Source organism: Nymphalis io, chromosome 29 (assembly GCF_905147045.1).
Source record: "Nymphalis io chromosome 29, ilAglIoxx1.1, whole genome shotgun sequence".
NCBI classification, from domain to species: Eukaryota; Metazoa; Arthropoda; class Insecta; order Lepidoptera; family Nymphalidae; genus Nymphalis; species Nymphalis io.
In genome coordinates this window covers 2,680,641-2,700,823 of record NC_065916.1, presented here as the reverse complement: position 1 = coordinate 2,700,823, position 20,183 = coordinate 2,680,641, and the positions used below count along the sequence as shown (strand labels likewise).

The 20,183-nt window shown below is 37.0% G+C and overlaps 1 protein-coding gene across 2 annotated transcripts; it reads left to right on the top strand.

The window, feature by feature from the left end:
• The first annotated feature begins 455 nt into the window (after window positions 1-455).
• Window positions 456-19,833, top strand: LOC126779599 (cytokine-inducible SH2-containing protein-like). Of its 2 annotated transcripts, none has more exons than XM_050503737.1 (12): window positions 456-717; window positions 3,587-3,661; window positions 4,290-4,386; window positions 5,596-5,697; window positions 5,941-6,011; window positions 6,674-6,740; window positions 7,621-7,696; window positions 8,312-8,407; window positions 9,210-9,324; window positions 9,888-10,066; window positions 10,524-10,641; window positions 11,627-19,833. In XM_050503737.1, the coding sequence occupies exons 2-12, from the start codon at window positions 3,637-3,639 to the stop codon at window positions 11,740-11,742; spliced, it is 1,062 nt and encodes a 353-aa protein (XP_050359694.1). In that variant the 5' UTR covers window positions 456-717; window positions 3,587-3,636; the 3' UTR covers window positions 11,743-19,833. The 2 variants fall into 2 exon arrangements, with proteins under 2 accessions (XP_050359694.1, XP_050359693.1); XM_050503736.1 differs by having other exon boundaries at window positions 10,521-10,641.
• The last annotated feature ends 350 nt before the right edge of the window (window positions 19,834-20,183 follow it).

Here is a 20,183-nt window from a genome sequence, read left to right as displayed (position 1 = left end):
AATATTTTTTCTTGTTATGATAGGAAACATGTATATATATATTTGATTAAATTTCCTTTATTACCCGAATAAAAAAATTTGAAATAAACAAGAAATCATGTGAGTAAAGGAATGTGTAATTAAACATTATTTATAATAATTTAACCTATTAACTCGTTTAAAATACAGATGGAATTTTTAATATTTTTTTTATATATAATATTAACAACAAAAGAAACTACGTTTCAACTTACGTTAAAGTTAGTGCTATGCATAAAACTATAAAATTTATTTATACAAACATAATATACAGTAATCGTCATTTATAATGAATTTTGAATGTATTCATAATTTTGTATTAAATTTATTAACTAAATAATATATCGAATCTCATAGAGCTATTAATAAAATATAAATTTAACAAGTACATAGTTTTGTTAATAGATCAAAACATTCGGAACGTTTTCAAACAAAATGTCACCGACTTAGTAATTGCGTATATTCTCTGCGTGCTATTTATTATAAAAAATAATATATTTTTGTTGTTAATGTGTAAATAGCATGTGTTTAGTGCCATAAAATAATGTGATTTATTATTGTGTCAAAATATTACTCCCTAGTTGTGTTATAAGGTGATATTAGAAATGAATGAAAATCTCCGAATAACTTAAAACGATATTGTGAAATTATATCGAAAACGAAAAATTTTACGACCCAGAAACAAACAAATAATCAGACGTAAGTGGAATTATTGTTAATCGATAAACCTTATTGCATGAAAATAGCTCATGTTCATTCCAAGATGGCTGCCATTGATTTAATAGAATTTGTTTATTTTTTTATAGGTGTTAATTAATATCTATTTAAGAGGATTGTAGCGGTTAAATTATTATTTTAGACATCGATGTTACATCTATGCTACTTACGAAGATTTCACAATGAATTAAGGTTATTGAACTTGTCATAACATGTTTAAAAATGGTATACGGTCGAACTTGATATGTTTTTGTTACCATTTACAGTTATAATCCTATTTTTTACTTAGTAATAGAGGCAGCTCCACTCATTAAACTAATTTCTTTAAAAAGAAAAACGTTCTTTTTTCATCGTACTTGCTCAATTAAAATTTCTAGTAATACTTATAATCAAATGCGGTGTTCCAAGTTATATAAAAGCTAAGATACTTGATATTATATATCATATAATATTCAATACTGGCTATGCCATTTCGTTTTGGCAACAAATTAACATAAGACAGCCCAGTTAATTTATTTTTTTATTTCTGCACATAATAAATTTGACAAATTGCATCATTAGACCTTTCTATATATTCCATTTCACTGTTATATATATTAGTATGTAATTTGGTACTTAAGTTGAATATATATAATATTCTAACTTCAGTTTGCTGCTACACATGCATGAGAATGGAGGAGGGCAAGTGTTAGGTAGCCTCGGTGTTAAGTCGCATAAGCTATCTATATTCCAAATTTAATCCAAATTTGTTTAGTAGTTATTGCATGAAAGAGTAACAAAGATCACAAATTTTCACATTAATAATATTAATAGGATGTATAAGTACATTAGGTGTGTAATTATGATGATGAACTACAACTATTAAATAAAAAAAAAACATTTCAAAGAGATAATTGTGTATAAAATATTGAATACTAATTGGAAAATATTCTAATGTCTATTGTGATGTTTGTGGTGACTTCAATACAGCTCTACTGTGGCACTGTTTAGTTTTCGTGAGTAAGGCTTCTTAAAGGCCGGCAACATATGTGTAAGCCCTCCAGTGTCACTGATGTCATTGTATGGACATAGTCACTTTCCATCAAGTGAGCTTAGTATTATAACCTTAAAAACTAAATTTAAGTAAAAATTTATAAACTGAAGTGTATAAATGTGGACAGTATAATATTATCACTATTTTTAACTCAACATAAGCATAAAACTTACTTTTTCAAGATAATTATTATTTTACTAAGTATCTAATGTGATGCAGTCTCTTAATTTCTCTGATATGACTTCTGGATCACCTTTTTCAGTTGATTCCATAGCCAATAGGCCATCAACCTTGAGAACTAAGATGTTACGTCCCCTGTGCGTGCATAAAGCCCTACCACCAAGTGATATGCATCCTTCTGTCTTTTTGTGTAGAAAATGGTGCTTATGTTAATTCAAGCAATTTGAGATTACATTTTTGCTTAGAAATATATCGAATTATAAATATATTTTTTTTTTATATAACAACTTATACAATATATTCACATTATGTAAGTTTTAAAAGTTTTAATATTAATAATATATTGTATTTTTTTTTGTAAATAATAAAAATTGAAAATTATTTATTCATTCATTCATTCAATTGAAAAGAACTTCAATGAATTTGAGTCATGATACAGTTCTATGTAACTAACAAATTTGCCGTTTTAATTTGTTCTAATTGTTCTAATTTAGTTCGAAATGTATACAGACGTGATTCATATGAATATGAGTCTTATTGATATCTATATAAAGAATAAAATTGATACACCGATGTTTGTTATCGTTGACAGAGGAAAATACACCTTCATAAATAGTATTTTAGAGTTTAAATCTTGTTTAATAATGAGAAGTTTATTTTTGAAGTTGCAAGTAATCCCAAAGTACGATTACTCATTGGTGACTAAAAAAATTATGAGAAAGTTACAATTCATAGTCTCTACTCAACCAGATAAGCTCGTTTGATTATTTTATATGTTGTGTCGTGTGACTTATGTTATACTGGTGGTAAAGACGTACTGGAAAATGTAGGTAGCGTTATGTAATTTGTTGATATATTCTATAAATAGTTTTATTTTATTCATTAGTAAGGCTTTATGTTCAGACGCTAAAAAGATTGGACATCCATATTGATATATTGCTGTGTAGCCTGGTCTCAGGTATGGCTATTACACTGGTGGTAGGGCTTTGTGCAAGCTCGTCTGGGTAGGTACCACCCACTCACCAGATATTCTACCGCAAAACAGCAATACTTGATATTGTTGTGTTCCGGTTTGAAGGGTGAGTGAGCCAGTGTAATTACAGGCACAAGGGACATAAAATCTTAGTTCCCAAGGTTGGTGGCGCATTGGCTATAAGCGATGGTTGACATTCCTTACAATGCCAATGTCTAAGGGCGTTTGGTGACCACTTACCATCAGGTGGCCCATATGCTCGTCCACCTTCCTATTCTTTAAAAAAAAAAAAAAATGCAGCAGGTGCAGGCCAATATAGGTTTGCAGTGTTTTAACTTTCGTGCGGTGTGTGCGCAATTGGCATCTCTTTCAAGGGAGAGACTTTAATCAAAGCCCACACTCGGCTGTGTTCAGTAAGCGTAGAGCAAAGCCATGCTTGCTATCATTTCTTAGGCTATTTAGCCCTAGACTTAGCCCACTTTGGTTTTACGGTTATACCACTAAACCGATTTTGATGAAATTTGTACGCAAGCTCGGTTAGCTTGAACCCCGAGGAAGGACATTGGCTACTTTTTTATAACAACCCTTCCCAACACTAACACCTCCCCCCCTTACCTAACACGCAGCGAACACTTATTAATTACAAATATCTTGTATCGTTTCAGATGATAGTTCGCCGGACGAACTACTCATTGTAGAGAGGATCGCTTGCAACATGGGTCAACAGACATCGAGAAAGAGTGAGTGCCATAAATATTGTTTATTATATAGTTTTTGCCAAGTACTATGGGTCACCATGGGCCATATCGGGCCCCGATATGGCACTTGGTTGAATTGCGTGGTTCTGAACCGATAATCGGCTTCAAGCCCAGGCAAGCAACACTGAATTTTAATGTGCTAGTGCTCGGCAGTGAAGGAAAATACTAATTTCGTTAATATTCTGCCATATGTGTATTATATTATCAACCCTCATTGAGGAGCGTGGTGAAATAAATTCCCAACCTTGTCAAAAGGAGAAAAGGCCTTGAGCAAGCAATGGGATATTCATGGGATGTTTGTTGTTTGCTTAGATTTTTATCGTATTAGGCAGGTAGACTGGCCAGTGGTATTAGCGCATTAAGAATTGTTAATCCCTTACAATGTCAATGCGCCACAAACCTTGGGAACTTAGATGTTATGTCCCTTGTGCCTGTAGTTACACTGGCTCACTCACCCTTCAAACCGGAACACAAAACATTATTATTGAAATAAATTATAGCCTATGTTATTTCTGGATAAAGTAACTTTCTAATGGTGAAAGAATTATTAAAATTGGCCCAGCAGTTTTAGAGTTTATCGAGTACAAACAAACAAAACTTTTCCCCTCAGGCGGCGAATGCACGTGCGGTTGCGGCGCGTGGGAGAGACGCAGGTACGCGGAGTCGCCGAGCAGCGTGCACCGCTACGTGAGCGCCGTCACCGACAGGTAGGTTATCGTTTACAGTGACAGCCTGTTAATGTCCCACTGCTGGGCTAAGGCCCAGAATAAATTTAATATAATTAAATATAAAATAATCGCTGGTTAGAATTTGGGAAATCCAGACATCACTTATTTATGTTTATGCTTAGTTAATATGAGCTTATAATTGATTCTGTGCTCAGTTGTGAAACTTCGTGAGGAGACTTGTGTTGAATCTGTCATATTGTATATCTTAGCGTGTTTAGGCAACTTCCCTCCCCCTTTTGAGGAGAAGGTCTGGAGCTTATTCCACCACGCTGCTCCGATGCGAATTGGTAGAATACACATGTGGCAGAATTTCAATGAAATTCGACACATGCAGGTTTCCTCACGATGTTTCGATTCACCGTCAAGCACGAGATGAATTATAATCACAAATTAACTACATAAACATTCAGTGGTGCTCGCCCGGGTTTGAACCCACGATCATCGGTTAAGATTCAAGATATCGTTTTAAACTTGTATTATAAACAGCAGAAGGGTTCGCCCTTGGGATCAATTATAATTATTAATTCATCAAAAAAGCTACGAGTCGATTAGCTTATTCGATATCGTTTACATTAATTTCGATTTGTATGGAATGAAAACATCGCTTTTAGTGAAGTTAATCGTGATGCCATACAAATATCAGTTAACTCATAAGTTCATTGCGCATGCGCATTGATCACACCGATATATCACCAGCTGTACCAGCTGTACTCGCACAGATTAAGTAAAACGAAATGTCTCCGTTGTCGTTGGTTTGGTTCAATAATTAACTAAGATTAACATCTTATTATAATTAAAATATCAGGCTAAATAAATATCGTGTAAGCGTTAATTGTATATTAATATCCTGGGACATTATTCACACACGGCCATCTGATCCCGAACTAAGCAGAGCTCGTACTATGGAAACCAGACAACTGATATACTACATGTACTGCTTTTTTTTTTGTAAATACATATTTATATAGATAATTACACCCAGACTCAGTACAAACAGACATGTTCATGCACACAAATGTCTGTGCTGGGTGGGAATCGAACCAACAACCTTTAGCGTGAACGGCAAGCATCCACCAACCATATTATACAGATAATTACACCCAGACTCAGGACAAATAGATACAAAATAAAATTGTATATTAATTACTATAAATACAATTGTTGTTTGAAATAATTATAATATCAAAGATGGAGTGCGAGGGAGTGCGCGTGTCGGCGTCGCAGGTGGCGGCGGCCGGCCTGCGTGTGTACCGCCTACAGGCGCGTCAGCGACGCCTGCCACGACGACCGGTGAGCTACACGAATATACATAGATATCCCTTGGAAGCAGGGCTTTGTGCGCCACTTCTGGGTAGGTACCACATATGCTACCGTCAAACGCCAATACTCAGTATTGAATGGGTTAATATTTCTTTGATGCCTATGGGACGGTGACCACTTACCATCCTACCACTTCCACTACTCGTGACATATTTGCCGATCAGCTTAATGTTTTATAAAAATAATAATATAGGTTTTTTTTTCTAATTACAGATTGGCTGCAGTTCTAACGCTGGGCGCGAGGGACCTCCGACGTGAATTGGATGCCATTGTCATTAACACAGGTAACTTGTGTTAGAAAAATGCATGCGCATTAAAAACTTAAATTGAACCATAGACAAGATAAGACAGAGCCATAGATAATACCGCGGAGAAACAAAATTATTTTAACTAATATCTTTAGTACTACACTGATTAATTTTATGAATACTTAGCTAATAAGAAAAATGTATTTTGGATAGGATTTTCGTACAGTCCGTTCTTGGTTAGCGTCTACGTCAGGGAAGGAGTAACTGTGACAAATTTCAAGTCAATCAGGCGGACAGTTTAGGAGATCTTGTGGTATTTCGCTTATACATCTTCGAGTTACGGTGTAAAAATCTTAAAAACCTTTAAACAAATAACCAATCCATTTATTCAGCTGATTTCTTTTAAACATATATAAAAAAAAACTTTTATATTTAACTCAGTTTCGCAATTTTTATTAGAGGTCCCGCAGTAGTCTTAGTTCGACCGTTATTCAATGGAGAAAAAAATGTTAATAAAATTGCATGAAGTGGATAAGCGGTGGTAACCACTTACCATCAGGCGGCCCCCTTGCTACGTAATACAATAAAAAAAGCGCTTCTGACACGTACGTAGGTGAGCACCGAATGCAAGGGAGCGACAGAGACACAAAATTTTTTGGTTTTTGTAATGGATATTAATGATATTGTTTTATTTCCAGACACAGATACGAATAGAGAGATTGGAGAGCCCACCGCTGAAGTGTATGTACTGTCAGTGGCGCCTCGGTGAGTATATAATGTATTTATTTATATATACATTAAGTACAAGACGGGGGCGGCTAGTACAGTACATTCTTCCCGACTTCTTTTACTGGTGGGTAGGGCTTTGTGCAAGCTCGTCTGGGTAGGTACCACCCACTTATCAGATATTCTACCGCAAAACAGCAGTACTTGGTATTGTTGTGTTCCGGTTTGAAGGGTGAGTGAGCCAGTGTAATTACAGGCACAAGGGATATAACATCTTAGTTCCCACGGTTGGTGGCGCATTGGTGATGTAAGCGATGGTTAACATTTCTTACAATACCAATGTCTAAGTGCGTTTGGTGACCACTTACCATCAGGTGGCCCATATGCTCGTCCGCCTTTCTATTATATAAAAAAAAGACTGCACTGGCCGTCGTCGCGTTTGGACTCTACTACCACTTACCATCAGGTGGGGTAGTAATTTGCCCTCCCGGAAATATATATATAAAAAAATTCACGTAATAATGTCTAATGGCTCGTTGTTACGATTTAATTAATTATATTTAAAATAATTATCATACTCACATACATAAAAACGTACACGCACATTCACACGTTCACGTTCACACGCGTACGCAGACGTGCACGCACACGCGCACGTACAACAAGCACACATACATGTACACACAGACTCATAAAACTCTCTACCTATAACAATTATTTATGTCGTCAGCACCGTGTTTGTCTGAACAATAAATATTAATAATAATAATAAGATATTATTATATAACAAGAATATATTTTTCTTGTCAAAGTTAATTGAATAAAAAAATCAAATTATTTTCTATTTATAAGTGATCGCTTAAATCTCATCGATCGTCGAGCTTAAAGTTTGCTTATTTGCTTAATATTATTTTTCAAGCGAGAGTGAGGCCTTACAAGAGGGCAGGCGGGCGGAACTGGCTCAGGCGAACGATCCCTCCATCAGGCGTTTCCAGGTAAGCAGCCATTTATATAAATAATTATATATATTATTTTTATAAAATTATAGATCATTCTATCAGTTAATAAAATGGTTTCATATAAATGACAGGATTAATATATAGACTTGATAGTCTATAATATAGAGATCAGCCAACTGCGCAGGAGATATTACAGTGCACAAGTGTGTGCGCAAACACAGGTGCACTCTCTATTCCCTAACTCTCATAATCCGATGGGACGGCAATCCGACACGACCGGAAAGAGTTCGGGCGCAGGACCAACGGTTTAACGTGTTTTCCGAGGCACGGGAGTGTACACACTTCCAACTTCCAGACTCCGGGCCGCTACTGAGAATTTTCTGACGCCAATAACTTTTTATTGGCCCGACCTAGGAATTGAACCCATTACCTCCGGGTCTGCGGCCTTATATCAAGGCATTAGACCAACGAAGTAGTATTATACAATAATAAAACAGATCTCTGTATACCGCATGGAAAATGTGCATCGTAGGTTTTTTTCTTGACTCCTCCTGTAATTAATTATAGTAATTAATAAAACGAAAGGGAATTGTTTTTTAAATATATTTGTTATTGTTAATAGTTAATTATAAAAAACAATGTTTATTCCAGGTGGTCTGCGGTGGCGAGCTGCGCGCGTTACTGATCCGTGGGCCCCCCCTCGCGCACCAGCCCCTGCCGCCGCCACTCACCACCGTGCACACACAGGTACCGTACATTGTACACTCACTTATCACATATTCTACCACCAAGTAGCAATACTTGGTATTGTTATGTTCCGGTTGGAAGGGTGAGCGAGCCATAGCGAGACATTGTTCCCAAGCATCGCATTGGCGATTTAATTTAGCGTGTAGACTAATCTTGAGATACTGTGAGTAAGTAACAGCCTGTAAATGTCCCACTGCTGGGCTAAGGCCTCCTCTCCTCATTTTGAGGAGAAAGTTTGGAGCTTATTCCACCACGCTGTTCCAATGCGGGTTGGTGGAATACACATGTGGCAGAATTTCGATGAAATTAGACACATGCAGGTTTTCTCACGATGTTTTCCTTCACCGAAAAGCATGAGATGAATTATAAACAGAAATTAAGCACATGAACATTCAGTGGTGCTTGCCCGGGTTTGAACCCACGATCATCGGTTAAGATTCACGCGTTCTTACCACTGGGCCATACTGGGCCTTGAGATACTGACGTTTATTATTCTGAGACGGATCCAGGTATGAGGCTAGCCAATACTCACCGACCGAAGAAATAATATATTTTTATTTAAGACACGTCACAATTGTTTGAGTGCCCTGTACTGACTGATCGATACATTATAATAATCTTATAAGAAATTGTTATGATTTCGTCATCGTGTCAAATATGGAGTACAACTAAAAAGGCGATGTGCTGACGGCACAAACGGATAATATTTCTAACAACGCCAATGTCTATGGTCGTTGATGGTGCGATGCTGGGACATTTGTATAGTTAATATATAATAGTTATATTTTTTTTTTATTTACAGGTCGATTACAAGCATTGTCTGGTACCGGATTTGCAGGAAATAACTGCCTGCTCGTTCTACTGGGGGAAGATGGACAGGTACGAGGCGGAACGTCTGCTTGACAACAAACCCGAAGGTATTACCACGTTACATAATTATTTTTAGTTTAATTTAATTAAGTCCAGATGATTGCAGTCGTTTTCACTTGGTGGTAGGGTTTTGCAAACCCGTCTGGGTAGGTACCGCCCACGCATCAGATATTCTACGGGTAAGCAGCAGTATTGTTGCGTTCCGTTTTTAAAAGGGTGAGTGAGCCAGTCTAACTTAGTTATCAAGATTGGTGGCGCATTGACGACCTTAACAGTAACAGCCTGTTAATGTCCCACTGCTGGGCTAAGGCCTCCTCTCCCTTTTTGAGGAGAAGGTATGGAGCTTATTCTACCATCCTGCTCCAATGCGGGCTGGTGGAATACACTTGTGGCAGAATTTCAGTGAATTTGGACACATGCAGGTTTCCTCACGATGTTTTCCTTCACTGTATAGCACGAGATGAATTATAATCACAAATTAAGCACATGAAAAGTCAGTGGTACTTGCCAGGGTTTGAACCAACGATACAACGCGTTCTTACCACTGGGCCATCTCGAGTACTCAACTTTAACCGACAGATAATTAAATAAGTGTATAATGTGTTTCCAGGCACGTTCCTTCTCCGCGACTCGGCCCAGGAGGAGCATCTGTTCTCGGTGTCGTTCCGCAAGTACGGTCGCTCGCTGCACGCGCGCATCGAGCACTACCAGCACCGGTTCAGCTTCGACTCGCACGACCCCGCCGTGTTCGCCGCGCCCACCGTCACCGGCCTCATAGAACACTACAAGGTGACCGGACCTGCGTACGGTCTATAACATAAGACTCATAACCAGAATGTGCAGCGCGTTTCGGTAGATGGTTATATTTAGACCATTAATGTGACATTTTCATTGTACATGTTATTATTGCATGCATATTAAATATTTATTTGGTGTATCAGCCGCTATAATTTATATATTTCAATTTAAGAAGGAGTAAAGATAAACAAACCTTATGTTTACGTATTCCATGCGATATAATCACCACAAACAATTCTCGATTAATACAACACCATTTCACATTACTGATGATTTTATCCCAAAGTTTCGATAACAACTTTTTCACGCTGAATACCACAGACTATTTGGATCTTGATCAATGATATTGTATCACTCAAGGTCAAAGTTCTTTACTTATCTGTACTCCCTCTATGACAAGATTGGCTATGGTCAAATGCAGTTCTAACACCTCGTGGCCCCCCAGCAGGACCCCGCGTGCGTGATGTTCTTCGAGCCGATGCTGACGGCGCCGCTGCCGCGCACCGCGCCCTTCTCGCTGCAGCAGCTGGCGCGCGCCGCCATCGTCTCCCGCCTCAGCTACGACGGTAACCACTACCCCCTCACCATTCGCCATCACACCCCTCGCTATTTCACATCCCTTGTCAAATCAAGGATTGGTTTTAGGTGACGGTGGTGGTCATCTAATCCCCCCACTCTCCCACCGTCTAGCTAGTAACGTTTCAGCGTCCCGGGTAGCAGTCATTCTGTTATCTTGTCGAGTAATTCTTAGTTCTGCATTCCCCACTCTGATCTCTTCCAGCTCGTATCACATATAGTAAGATGACCTAGTAATCGCTTGTGGACACACGCTTTTTTTTTTTTTTTTCTTTTTTTTTTTTTTTTTCGCTGGAAAAACGCGTTTACGCGTTTCCCCCACTTGAAGTGGGGGGGTATGTGGGACTCGCCGGCGCCAAATATGCGCCGGAATACCCACTAAAAAACCAGCGGTACCCACACCGCCTTTTCGAGGGGCGTCGCGGGATCGCTTGCGCATACTACCGTGACGCCCCGACGGTTGGCCCGCTTCTGCAGGCCTCCAAATCTTAGGGGGTTCTCAGGGTACAAAGACCCCCTATCCCCGGCAACACTTAGGGCGGGAGGAGAAGATGCGCATAGCGCCGACGCCTTCTCCCCGGTCTTCTTCGGCGAAGCGAGTCAGCGGAGGCCCTCTCCTCACGCTCCCGCTCCGCTGCCTCCTTCTGCGACATGACATTTTCGCAGAAGGAGACCGTCTCCAACCAGCATCTCTCGCTACCAAGCATGGCGTTTATCACACTCGGCAGCGAGAGGTCTTCACTGACTAAGGCCGCTAGGGACAGGCGCTGAGGTCCCCAAGCGGCACACTCCATCAGAGTGTGGCACGCTGTTGTGGACACACGCTTGCTCTAACCAAAATCAAAATATTTTTATTCAAATAGACTTTTACAAGTACTTATGAATATTGAATATATTATTGTTAGATAATATCTCGTACCTAGTCGGCTAGACTTCATCGGGGCCAGCCCAGTAACCCACCGAGTAACGTTTCAGGCGTGGAGCAGCTGCCGCTGCCGGCCCGGCTGCGCGCCTACCTCAAGGAGTACCACTACCGGCAGCGCGTGCGCGTGCGGCGCCTCGAGCCCGACGCCTACGAGCCGCAGATGTAGCGCTTTCGGTGGCGCGACAGGGCCCTCCTGCTCGTGCTGTGCGGGGTGTGTGCGCTCGTGAAAGTGAACAGCCTGGTCGCGTTGTATTTTAACCTCAGTATATACGGTGACTGTGATTAGTGATCGGGACGCTTTATAAGTATTGTGTATGAGATGGGAGAACATAACTGTGTAGAGAAATCCCCACTCAATCCTAGTGGAACATGAGTATTGTATGGGTTATTCTCTTCTCCGTCTTCACTTCGATGGAAACCGAGTCTGTCTATATTGGTTGTGTGAAATGTTCTCCGTGTGCACGTTCAATCATCGGCCATCGATAAGGACTCTATTTAAAGTGAATTTAAATTGATTTACAACGATAGAGCTATTGTCATTTGTTTAATTATCGCTGCAGATATGTTTAAAACCTAACATAATTAAACATAACAATAACGTCATGGTTGTTTTGACCGAATTAAGTGCAATAATTAAATAATGTTAATAGTTTCTAATGTGATATCCGAGTCAAGAATCCGGAATTAATACATACCAGGAACAATGTAACAATGTTACCTTTGGACTATACTTTAATGTGGTCAGTGGCTGATTTACTAGCAAATTTAATAGGCTTGTGCCTTGGGAGTCTTCGAGACATCTTTCCGATGTTCTTTATTTCTTACCTTCCAATGTATTATTAACAATTCATGATACAGTTTTTTTGTTTTAAATGGAACAAATGCTAAGAAGTTATTATACTTATTAAGAAGCGTTGGTTGAAAATTTAATTTAAATTTTAATTGAATATTCTTACGTGCGAGGTTATAGGGATAAGAGTTGAAAACTTTTTAAATGTGTAAATCTGCCACTGAGGGTTGCTTAGAAGGGATGTATGGTTGGGCGTAGGCTTACATCTTTTTAAATTTCCAGCGTATACATTCAGGCTTCTAAATGGTGTTAACAATTTATGCGAGTAATGCGATCACTGGCTTTTCAGATTACAGTCAAATACAATAGCCGATAAACTACATTTTCAATCGATTATATAATAACAATATTTATAATTATATTTAACTATTCACATACTATATATATTCGTTCCTCATTGTTGTAATATTAGCCGTTTCATATTGCTTCGTCAGCTTTGATATAAAGTTTAATAATCAGCATACCGTATAAGCTTTTCTTAAAGTGCTATAATAATTAGATTTATGTCATTAGTGCTATGTAATAAAACTGTATAGTACATTCCGATGGTTACAGTGGATATTTACAAATTCCATGCAATTATCGCTGTATTGTACACCACGAACAGTTCTCGATTAATACATCTCTATATATAACACGACACTGTTACCCTTAACAACTTATATACATTTTAATATACTTCCGAATAACTCCGCCTGCCATTGGAATTTACTATATAAGTATTATATTTAAGGACAAAATTTGCAATAAAAAATATATATATATATATATATAATTTAATTAATTATATATAGTGGCTCATGATTCTCTTCCATAAATGTAAATTGGTTACGAATTAGGGGAAAATATTTACTACGAGAGTATTAGAGTTGTGTAGTTATACTCGCAAAAGTATACTGTTACAATTGATATTAATTAGATTTGCAATGAATATTCAGATACTGTCTCTGTATTATAATAATAATATATTAGGCCTTAGCCCAGCAGTGGGACAGTAACAGGCTGTTACTATTTACTTTATCTCTGTATTTGCCAATACCATACAACAGTTACCACCGGGCCATCTCGGCTTTTTAAAAAAAAAAAAAAGCCGAGATGGCCCGGTGGTAAGAACGCGTGAATCTTAACCGATGATCGTGGGTTCAAACCCGGGCAAGCACCACTGAATTTTCATGTGCTTAATTTGTGATTATAATTCATCTCGTGCTTTACGGTGAAGGAAAACATCGTGAGGAAACCTGCATGTGTCTAATTTCACTGAAATTCTGCCACATGTGAATTCTACCAACCCGCATTGGAGCAGCGTGGTGGAATAAGCTCCAAACCTTCTCCTCAAAAAGAGGAGAGGAGGCCTTTAGCCCAGCAGTGGGACATTCACAGGCTGTTACGGTTACGGTACAACAGTTTGTTCCAACGGCAGGTTGAATAAAGATTACATAAGATATAAGATAAATATATATATATATATATATATAGATTTATATTATTTGTAATGCAATACTATTCCATTTCAATTTACTTGGACAATTTATTCGACATTCGAAATGTAATTTTTTCACAATTCAACAATGAACACCACAGATAATTTATATTTCGACCAATATTGTAAAATCATGGTGAGATTTTTTTATGTACTTGTGCCATTGGAATCAGTTATTCGTTTGGATAAATCAATCAACCAAGGTGCGCCAAAGCTCCCGACCCTCCGCCTTCCGCATCCAGTCGGTCCCCGCCACCTTTGTAAGGTCGTCGGTCCACCTGGCTGGAGGGCGCCCTACGCTGCGCTTGCCGATCCGCGGTCTCCACTCTAGGACTCGTCTGCTCCAACGGCCATCGCTCCCACGACATACGTGACCAGCCCACTGTCACTTCAGCCTGCTAATTTTGAAAGCTATTTCGGTGACTCCGATTCTTTTCCGGATAATCTCATTTCTGATCTTATCCTTCAAAGATACTCCGAGCATAGCTCGCTCCATAGCACGCTCAGCGTTTGGATAAAAATGCCGTCAAATACTGAGCAATATTCGTAAAACATATATATTTCTCCCGTTATCATATATATATAATTTGTATTATATGATTATATTGAATCGTTGCAAATCTAATTAGTAAGCCCATTTTAGAGTCAACGGTATGCTTATTAAAGTAATTATAACAAAGAACGATAAAATTGTAGAAATATAAAGAGAATTAACATTTTAGATGATAAAATTGTTATAATAACTACTGGCTTTATTTATAAATATTGTTTCGTGGTGATTTGTCAAACGATGCTGTGTCTCGTTCCGGCTTATGTCAAATCAATGATGACAGAAAGAGATGTCGATGTCAAGGTTTTTGTTTCGCTTGTTGGTAGGGCATTGTGCAAGCTCGTTTGTGTTTATCATATATTCAACCGCAAAACAGCAGTACTTGGTATTGTTGTGTTCCGGTTTGAAGGGTGAGTAAGCCAGTGTAATTACAGGCACAAGACGTCACAGACATAACATCTTAGTTTCCAAGGTTGGTGGCGCATTGGTGATGTAAGCGATGGTTAACATTTCTTACAATGCCAATGTCTATGGGCGTTGGTGACCACTTACCATCAGGCCCATATGCTCGTACGCCTTTTATATAAAAAAAAATATAGTAATAAGACGTTATGTTCCCAATGCTGTTGGCTGACTTGTCAGTCTGCCTATCTAATATGATTAAAAGTAAAATAACAGCCTGTGAATGTCTCACTGCTGGGATAAGATCTCCTCTTGGAGATTATTCTAACACAATGCTCAAATTTGGGTGGGGAAACACATTTGGCGGAATTACAGCGAATATTTCTCACAGCGCCAATGACCATGAGCGGTGCTGACCACTTACCATCAAGTCGCACTTTAGCTATTAAGCCTGAAAATTTAAAAAAAAGTAGTTCAACTAAACACCAACTTAACAATGTTTATATTTAAAGTATATAATGAATGTATTCGATGTAACTAACTTACTAAATGTGTAAAAAACTATTTTTCTAAAGTTAACTATTGTTTTTGCCGCTACATGGCATTAAAAATTGAAATATTTTTGGACTGATACGTTTCAATTTGTATGTTATTTATTTGTAAGATATATATATAATATATGTAATTCATTATGTCTTGATGTACGGAGACAGTGAAGGTCATACAATGGTTCTCAATATGCAATACGAGTTCTCCATGAAGCGAATTAGTATATGCGACGTGCTTTCCAAGGCACGCGACTGTACTCACATCCAACTTCCAGACTCTAGGCTGCTACTGAGATCTTTCGACGGAAACAGCTCGATAGTTTCTTTATTGGCCCGACCTGGGATTTGAACTCAGGGTCTAGGGGTCTGCGGTCTTATATCTAGCCACTAGACCAACGAGGCAGCCAAAAATGGTGCCCGATATGCCTGACCTGTGACCCATCACGGGTGATAATGACCACTTGACAACTATATTTAAAAAGTATAATTAATTAAGTGTTAAAGTCGAAACTATTGAGAACCGCTGCAATGATCTAGTGCATGGTTTCCGGCAAGTATATAAAAGATTTCGGTTAAGCGTTTTTAAAATGAACAATATGCGTTGTGATGAACGAAAACCTTGTATAGCTTATTCCAATCGAGAAAAGAGTAAAGATAAACGACCCATAGATTTACATATCCCACGCGATTCGCTACAGCTCTGCTGTATTGTACACCACGAACAGTTCTCGATTAATATATCTCTATATATAACACGACACTGTTCCACTTAGCTACTTATATACACTTTGATTTCACTTCCAAATTTCCGATAACAACTTCGCTGACATAAAAAAAAACTCTTCTTTCGCGAATCCATAGTGAATACCACAGACTATACAACACGTCGACCAATGACATCGCGTCAATTCAACGACAATGAGTCGTTTATTTGTCTTTACTCTTATGGTTGGAATAGATTATAGAATATTGTACGTGATTAATAGATATATACGCGAATACCATCTTTATATAAGCCATCACTATAAAATTGAACTATGTATAAATTATATTATTTCATATATTTATTTTGTATATATATGTATGTATTAAATTCATAAATATATATGAAGCGTTTGGGAATAAACAGTGTCTTAGAATATAAGAATTTGAATATATACCGTAAAGTATTATATAAGCTAATGAAATTATTGTATATCCTGTATGGTAGGTTTGGTCGCTAAGCGAATGGGTTCCGGTTTTGATCGACCCTGGCTCTCGATCAGGCTAGAACGATGTTGTCTTTCAACGCCATCTGGTTTACGCTTTCACTTAAACTGAATTTCAGTTAATTTTCTATAAATAATAATTATCACATTTATAAAAGTCAAACAATGCGATAGTGTTGTGTGTTACCCGTTGAAAAAAAAAAAAAAAAGTGAGATTTTGCGTACAAGTTGTCAGACAGATTTATAATAGAGTACGTGAGACTTGTCTTCTCACTCTCACGCGGTATTCGTTGCTACGTTACTAGGTTACGTCATATATTACGTAACACCTCTCCCCCCTCACACGCGGGAGGTAACTCGTTGCAACGTTACGTTTCACCGACTGACAATGTCACGGACGCATTCTCGGAGCGGACCGACCTAGTGTATGCATGTATTGTACGGTAAACCATAGATTTGATATGTTCGCACTGCTTTAATATTAAATACAAGTCATTTATGTAAGAATGATAAATAATGATTCGCTTGGATGATGGCCAACTGCGCAGGATATATTAGTGGAAGTATCTGAGCAAACATAAAGCTTCGTATTCATTCCTTCGCTCTCGTAATCTTTGCGTGCTTTCCGAGGCACGGGATTGTAACTATGACAACTAACAAACATTGGGCGTTTACTGAAAATTTTTCAACGGAATATTCGAATACTAATTTAAAGCCTAAGACAGGCCAGTACTGGTCCAGTCTTACGTCTAATGGCTGATAACAATTGCATTGAATAAAAAGCTGCATTTAATAATAAAGCAGTGTGAATAAAGTCTTTAGAATGATTAGAAAGGTCATGATAAAAACTATAGACATAGATAATGATTTAGAAGGCTTTGAAGAATCACAGATGACGAAAAGCATATCTCCTTCGGTTATTCAGTCATTTGAAAGTGTGGCGTCTATAGCTTGATAGTATTCATGGTTGAAATTCCGTAGTCTCTTTATAATAATAGTACTATAACCATTTGGACACCATAAGGGCAGTCCAGAAGTATTTCGAGACGGTATATTGATATTAGACGAATGAAACGAATCGTTTTTTGTACGTTAGTAATCGATCGTTTTCTAGTTACGAATAACCAGCCTAGCCTAGTGGTTAGAACGCGTGAATCTTAACCGATGATCGTGGGTTCAAACCCGGGCAAACACCACTCCATTTTCATGTGCTTAATTTGTGGTTACAATTCATCTCGTGCTTGACGGTGAAGGAAAACATCGTGAGGAAACCTGCATGTGTCTAATTTCATTGAAATTCTGCCACATGTGTATTCTACCAACCCGCATTGGAGCAGCGTGGTGGAATAAGCACCAAACCTTCTCCTCAAAAAGGGAGAGGAAGCCTTAGCCCAGCAGTGGGACTTTAACAGGCTGTTACTGTTACTGTTAGCCGTTAAAGTTTACGTTAGATACATGCGACTATGATTTTTCTATTACGAAGACAATTCTACCGTCCGTAATGAAAACGAATCGTTTCTTGTTTATAGTTTATACATTAATCAGTTTGTCTTTTCTATCCGTTGTCTATGTCTATGTCTATGGTGAACCGTATATCTATAAGCGATTAGAATTTTCATATTAAAATAGTGTAGAAATGAAGCGCGGATTACGGATAGTGGTTTCGCGCCATCGATGGCTATTTATTTTAGTTTCAAATTGGCTTCCTGCAATTAATATTTTATAATAATATATATATATATATATATAAAATTATATTGTTATAAAATAATTTATATATATATATATAATGTCGGATATTCTACTTATCGATAAAGCTTCGGTAAAACCAATTAATTATCCATTTTTAAAGTAACCTCCGGTTTGCATATAAATCAAGGCGTGATCAGTTAAACAATGCTGTGTCTCCTTCTTACGTATGTAAAATCAAACATGATAGAAAGAAAGAAATCAGTGTTGAAACAGTCGATAAACATTCATTAGTAAGACCGTTACTGTGTAGAATTACTTTAGAATATTAATTAACAAACTTCTGGCTTCATTGATTAATTTATTAATTTGCTACAAAATTATTGATTAAAATCCGGAACTTTAATGTTGAACGCAATATATATTTAAATATATACTTATGTATTACCAGTGAATTGTTAATAAATCATGATATACAAATCCGTTTCAAAGATTCTGTTCGTTGAGTGTTCGTTTTATCTTAAAAAAATATGTTTTTGATTAAATTATAGCAATTGCATAGTCGACTAAAGGACATCACAACATTAAAACTAACGTATATCTTATATGTACTTATTATTATTATTTTTTATGATTATAAATATCATGGCCATACCCTAATTTATAAAAAGAAATTTGCGTTTGTTTGAGCAAACCGGTTTGCGCAGTTTTATTACGTATATGCGAACGGTAAAAAGTTAGCTTTTAAAGGTCAAAGTGAATTTGTTTGATCATTGGTGTGTTAAATACTCGGAAATTCGCAATGTATTTGTTTTTACGATCACATAGTAATATGACTCAAACTTGTTACTGTGTAGTCAAAACACGGCGTTTCGTCTATATGTAGCATCTTTGCTGCGCAAACCGATTTGCACAAGAAAACGCGTAGACGAATTCTAGTATTGTTTTCAGGATTTCAGAATTCACTAGTGAAATTATTGCTAGAATTATAGGAATCTTTTTTTTCTGTCATGTATCTATGTTATTTGAGCGAGCGCAAAATATTCTGCCAATGTCACGAATAAAATATATAAGAATCCTTAAAATTGACGTCAATGTTTTTTTGACACGTTTGTGTCGAATGTCAAGTGATGACAATTTGCTTGTAATACAAATTATAAACGTTTCAATAAGATTTGAATAAAATTTATTTAATTTAAATAGTTTAGCGATTTAAATGAAAAACTTTTAGTGATTTTGTACAAATTTTATTAAAATGTTTTTGTATCTTAATATTGTTTCGATATGTGTTACATAACCCTATTTAATTTTAAATTATATTAATAATGTTTATTAAAGTGGTTGTCAGTTAATCTTTATTATGTAATTTAATACATAAGCGTCTCTTTAGTTGTATAATTTTGTATAGTAATATATAACGTATAGATTATAATTGTTTTAATAACTTTTCATGTATTAATATGGAGTGTAGACCGCGCGAAGCGTACAAATTATATTGAAGAATCAATAAATAAATGTATTTTAAATCTATGGCTTGGGTTTATTGTTTTTCCTTGTCAGTTAATCAAATAATTGTTTACTCGAGTACGCTGAAGGTACTTGAATCATGTAGCAGTATTAAATTAAAGAAGGGTTTTAACCTATTAGAGGATCTGGGCATATTAGGATAATGGGACTCCTATGACCCTGAAAGAGTAGTATTTTCTTCGAATATTTTTATTTTATTTTTAAAAATTAACAATAAACAATTAAATATTATTGCATTAGAGTTAGAGAGACAGCTAAAGCTGTTTCATTATTTTTTTGAGTTGTACATATATTACTCTTGTGATTTTAATCAACTAAAACCCTTTAAAATAATAACTTAAATACAATATTTC